At 52.1% G+C, this 5,452-nt stretch overlaps 1 protein-coding gene across 3 annotated transcripts; it reads left to right on the forward strand.

The window, feature by feature from the left end:
• Nucleotides 1–1,197: 1,197 nt before the first annotated feature.
• LOC123440024 (protein CHUP1, chloroplastic-like) lies at nucleotides 1,198–3,611 on the forward strand. 3 transcript variants are annotated; one of them, XM_045116617.1, is made up of 5 exons: nucleotides 1,198–1,661; nucleotides 1,795–2,108; nucleotides 2,224–2,353; nucleotides 2,452–2,634; nucleotides 3,314–3,611. In XM_045116617.1, exons 1-5 carry the CDS (start codon nucleotides 1,248–1,250, stop codon nucleotides 3,479–3,481), a joined length of 1,209 nt encoding a protein of 402 aa, XP_044972552.1. In that variant the 5' UTR covers nucleotides 1,198–1,247; the 3' UTR covers nucleotides 3,482–3,611. The 3 variants fall into 3 exon arrangements, with proteins under 3 accessions (XP_044972552.1, XP_044972553.1, XP_044972554.1); XM_045116618.1 differs by lacking the exon at nucleotides 3,314–3,611 and adding an exon at nucleotides 2,934–3,270; XM_045116619.1 differs by lacking the exon at nucleotides 3,314–3,611 and adding an exon at nucleotides 2,941–3,270.
• The last annotated feature ends 1,841 nt before the right edge of the window (nucleotides 3,612–5,452 follow it).

Genomic DNA, 5,452 nt, shown 5'->3' on the forward strand with positions numbered 1-5,452 from the left:
GCGGGTGCATACAGAGAGGATTTCCTCTTTGGTGATCAAAGTGAAGCATGTGGTTGTCCTCCCCCAAAGCGAGTCCCTAGACTTGCCATTTTGGTGCAAGGAAACCACGATGACACCACTCGCCAGGACGGACGTCATTGGTGAGCCGACAAGCGTGTCATAGATGACACCTCTGCACACGAAGATCATCTTTTGTCAGGATATGACTGAGCTCTTGCTACCCTTTCCCACTGATATTTCCCGAGAAGAGGATCAAGGCAGTATAAAAGGGGCAGGGCTGCTACCTTGGAGAGGGATCTTCTCCTCGCCGGTCGAGCTTCCATCTGTGACCATCGTGTAACACCCGTGTGCAACCCCAAGAGCAATCCCAAACCATCATGAGTAGGGTTTTACACTGCTTGATAACGCGAACCTGGGTAGCTTAATGTGTTCTTTGTCGTGCCTCGTGTGTGTGAGTCCTCGCGAAGCTTCGTTCGTCGTAGCTATACCAAGGTCATCGTCAGAGGACACGGTGCGGGCAAAGATCCCGAGTGTTTGAACTAGGGTTCTTGAAGGGTTTCTCATAGGCCTCAACACCACTCTCCGACAACTGCCATCAATCGTGTAAGGAGCATGAGGACCCGCCTCAAGGCCTTTGACCGGAGGCGTCCTTCGACAACGACAGGGGGAGCAAAGTCGGAGGAGGAAGGGGTGGCGCCTGCGTCGGGTCCGCACGGGTCGCCCCACCTCGGAGCGATGCGAGGCGTTTCCTGATCCTAAAATAGTGATGGATGCATATAATGGGATGCATACAAGTATCAACACAAGCATGTCCTTAGAATTTTTAAATAAGTATCAAGATATCTTTGCATCAAGATTGATTCTTAATAAATAGAAAAAACCGCTATATATCACCAGTCATTTTTAGAAATTGAACTCAGATCCTTAGATTGTACAACCGCATGCCTAATTGTTGAGCCAAAGTTTTCTTTGCTCACGCTCTCTATTAAATCACAGTACACTGATAGTATTAATTACTTCCTCTGTAATGATCTAAAAGCTTTTATATTAGTTTAGAGAGAGTACTTTTTATTTAACAATGGACTCAATTCCGACCCATACGTGATCGCAAAAGTCAATCTAATCCGCGTCAATACGAATAATTGCAAATTATTAACAGTAACACGGCAGCATGTGGGGCGGGATAGACAGCGGAGACGTTCAACAGCTTCGTGTGCAAGGGAGAACACCACGCGAAGGTACGAGCGATGGAGGAGCGGCATGCCTCCAACAAGAGAGCTCCGAGGAAGCCGAAGCCGCCGCCCAGACGGACAAAGCCAAACGTCCCCGCGCCGCCTACCAACAACCCGTCGTTGACGGGCGCGCCACGCCCACCAGGTGTTCCACCGCCACCTGGGCCTCCTCCGCGGCTGCCGGGAGGTCCTATCCCGCCGCCACCGTCTACGAAAGTGCCTGACAAGGGCCGTCTGCCCGTGGCCGTGGGCGGCGGTGGCGAAAGAATGCGCCGCGCGCCCGAGATCGTGGAGTTCTACCAGTCCCTGACGAGGCGCGGCGAGGCCAGGCAGACAGGCTCCCGAGGCCCCAAGGCGTCCGGCGGGTCAACGGCTCCCAAGAGCGACCTGATCGGAGAGATCACCAAGAACTCCCCCCATCTCCTTGCCGTGAGTACGAAATAATGCGCCGTTTCCTAGTTCCTCTTTGATCAAGTGCAGCAACATATTTGCGTGCTTACTAATTAGAGTAGTAATTACCACCACAGAGCAGAATATTAATTGTAGCCGGCCGGCGTTGTAGGTTCAAGCCGATGTGGAGACCCAAGGGGACTTTGTGCGAACCTTGGTCGCCGAAGTCCGGGATGCGACCTTCGCGAGCATCCAAGACGTCGTCGCGTTTGTAACATGGCTCGACGAAGAGCTCTCCTTCTTGGTGGATGAACAAGCAGTCCTGAAGCACTTCGACTGGCCGGAGAAAAGAGCAGATGCATTGCGAGATGCCGCTGCCAGGTACCAGGGCCTTGTGCAGCTAGAGAAGCAGATTTCGTCCTTCGTCGATGACCGCGCGCTCCACCGCGACGCAGCGCTCGGCAAGATGTACTCCCTCTTTGAGAAGTAGGTCTTCCGAGCTCATGGCTGGGAATCGGCGCACCCATTAGGAAATCTTTTAGCTGCCTGCCTACATGCATGAGTCCGCTGAGTAAACTTCCACTGTCCTGTTTATTCTCAGAACGGAGAAGAGCGTCTACAAGTTCCTGCAAGATCGCGATGCCGCGGACACGAAGAACAATCTCATCTCACGGTACAAGGAGCAAGATATCCCACTTGGCTGGATGTCAGATGCAGGTTTAATTGTCAAGGTGCATTCTTGCTAACTCTTTCCTGGGCTAATACTCCTACGTATTAGCGTTGTGGTGCGTAGCTAAGCAAGCTGACATTATCGTCTGAATTCTCGCAGGTCAAGTTGGCGTGTGTCAACCTAGCAAAGCAGTACATGACGCGGGTGGTCTCGGAGATTGATGGTTTAAGAGGCATCAACAAAGATCAGAGCAGGGAAACAGCACTCTTCAAACGTCTGAAAGAGCAGAATAGCGAAGTGTTGCTCCATCAGGGTGTCAGGTTCGCGTTCCGGGTTCATCAGGTAAAGGAAAGAAAGGAATTGTTGTTGATACATATTACGGCTTTACGTGTTTAGATAGGGAGTGTCTAGAACTCAACTAGATAAGTTATAATTTAATTTCATTCATTTGCAAAACAAAAACAAATACAAAGTAGTACTACAACTCACTTCAACACACACGTTTCTTATAGCATCACATTCAATGATTATAAAGGTGATTGAGACCTAACTAAAACTCAGCTAGATGAGTTGAATGAAATTGATCGTAACCTTTTTTTTCCAAAAAATAACCTTCGGTACTATCATTACCATGATCTTAGTTTGCAGGCGGGTTCACTGCTCAGAGCTTGGGTGCTTTTGATGAGCTAAAACGACGGCATAATGATGGGACAACTTAACAGCATGTACAGTGACGCAGTTTTTCGTTTCCAACATATCTAAGGGCTCTTCGATTCAAAGGATTGTCAAAAGCATTCTGAAGGATTCTACTCCTTGGGGATTTAATTTTCATACATGCGTTGTTTGATACGAAAGATTACAATCCATATGATTTTTTTCTAGGATTCATTTATACTATTCCACAGCAAATTTCACTCCAATCTTGTGAATAATCCTATAGTTTTTCTGAGCACAATAAAAAATTCATGCATTCTTGTACTCCTTTTATACCAAAATAATTATAATATACATTATTGTGTAGATACGGAGTACAATGGATACGGATAAATTCAGCAGAAGACTGTTCAATTGGTGGTGTATATTGTTGTCTTTGTTCATGCAAAGCAACGAAAGTGTTGAACATGTTTGTACGTATATAGGTCCAGGTTTATACGTCGTATCTATAGTGTCTCTCGCCTTCCTGTATTAACTTATTTCTTGAGAGACAAGACACCGGTCGCACCCCTTGTATCTATATATGTGTCTGTTGCACGATCAATTAAATCATCGATGTACACAATCTCTTCTTTTCAAACTAACATGCTATCATTGATCGTATCGATCCTTTCCTAAAGCTTGTGCAACCCTAGCCACCGCCCCGCGCCACCGTCACCACCTTTCCATGCCGTTGCCCCCTCCCTCCTGTCGCCGCACCATCCTCCTGCCGCCGCCGCCGCTTCCATCTGCAGCCGTCGTCGCCGCCCCGCGCCGCCGCAACCACCCTCTCCCCCCGCTGCAACTTCCCCTCATACAGTCGCACCACCCTACAGCCGCCGCGCCACCTCTCCAGCCGTGCCGTCGCTCTCCCTCCCTAAACCCTAGCACATCCCTTCACCTCTCGCTCCGCCACCATGTCCGTCGCCTCGTCCCGCACCAATCCCTTCGCCGGTCCCGATCCCGCTGACATCCGCGACATCACCATCCAAGACCGCGTTCCCGTGATCCTTGAAGCCACCAACTCCACGTACTACATGTGGAAAACCTACTTCTCGCTTCTCTTCCGCGAGGAGAATCTCGTGGATCACATTGATGGCACCGTCGGCTCGACCTCATGGGAGATGACCCCGAGTGGCTCGCGATTGAAGCTACGCTCATCCGGTGGTTCTTCACTACCATCTCCAAGGACCTGTTTCACACGGCCGTGAGTGATGGAGATGATGTCTGCACCGTATGGGACAAGCTCAACGGACTCTTCACCGACAACAAGCTTCAGCGTTGCATTTTTCTGCAACATGAATGTATTTCCTGTCATCAGGACGACCAGTCCATCGAGGACTACTATCGCCGCGTCAAGCAGCTGTCGGATGAGCTCCGCGACATCGGCGCCAAGGTTGAGGACGACCTTCTTCTCAGCATTGCTCACTGTTGGCCTCAATGAGGACTTCGGCAACGCCGCCGGCAACCTCACCTTGATGTCGGACCCCTCCTTCCCCAAGTTTGTGGCATACTTGAAGTTGGAGGAGCACCGGATGAAAGGGGTGAAGAAGCGCGTGCAGCACCAGGCCCTCGCCGCCGGCACTTCTCGTGGTGCACCGCCACAACCCGCCCCGCCTGCGCCTGGGCAGCATCAGCCGCCCCACCCGCCTCCGGGGTTCTACTCTCTCCCGCCCGTGGCTTTCGCTCCTCCCGCTGCTCCCCTACAGCAGCCGCAGGGTGGCAGGCGGCACGGCAACCGTTGCGGTGGTGGCCACAAGCAGCAGCAGTCACAAGGGGGCGGCCAGGCGTCCGGGGGAGGGGCGCCTCGTCAGCACCAGCCCTCCCCGCCATGGACCTACGACACCAACCCATGGACAGGAGTCGTCCAAGCGTACTCCATGCCCGTGCCTTGGGCCCCCGCCCCGGGCCTCCTTGGTCCTCCTTCGCCGAGCCATCAAGCATATCTCGTCGGGCCAGGTGTCGTGCCTGACGCTGCACCCTACCCGACCCTTCCTGCATCGCCGGCCCCGGGTGGCTACGGCACCGCTCCCGCGCCACCTTACGGCGGGTTCTACCCGCCCCAGGTGCCGCCTCCGTGGGATCCCTCCCTCCTTGCCGCCTTACAATCGGCACCGACACCAGGAAACTACGGTGGCGGAGGTGACTGGTACATGGACTCGGGCGCCACTTCTCATATGACATCTCATCCCGGTAACCTCATATCTTCAACTCCCGTTTCTACCCCAACTCATATCACCGTTGGCAACGGCTCCTCCATACCCATTACACATGTCGGTCATACGTCTTTTTCGTCTTCTTCTACTCCTATTAGCATGTCTAATGTCCTTGTTTCTCCTGACTTAATCACAAACCTTTGTTCTGTTCGTTGTCTTGCTCGTGAGAATTCTCTCAGTGTCGAATTTGACGTTGTTGGTTTTTCTGTGAAGGACGCCCGTACACGGATGGTTCTCCACCGATGTGATAG

This window comes from Hordeum vulgare, chromosome 3H (genome assembly GCF_904849725.1).
Source record: "Hordeum vulgare subsp. vulgare chromosome 3H, MorexV3_pseudomolecules_assembly, whole genome shotgun sequence".
Taxonomy (NCBI): Eukaryota; Viridiplantae; Streptophyta; class Magnoliopsida; order Poales; family Poaceae; genus Hordeum; species Hordeum vulgare.

Bases quoted from the DNA above. Each gene is read 5' to 3' on its own strand.
- LOC123440024 (XM_045116617.1), top strand. From the start codon at position 1,248: ATGGAGGAGCGGCATGCCTCCAACAAGAGAGCTCCGAGGAAGCCGAAG. The intron at 1,662-1,794 runs GTGAGTACGAAA...CCGGCGTTGTAG, and splicing joins ACTCCCCCCATCTCCTTGCC to GTTCAAGCCGATGTGGAGAC. The intron at 2,354-2,451 runs GTGCATTCTTGC...GAATTCTCGCAG, and splicing joins ATGCAGGTTTAATTGTCAAG to GTCAAGTTGGCGTGTGTCAA.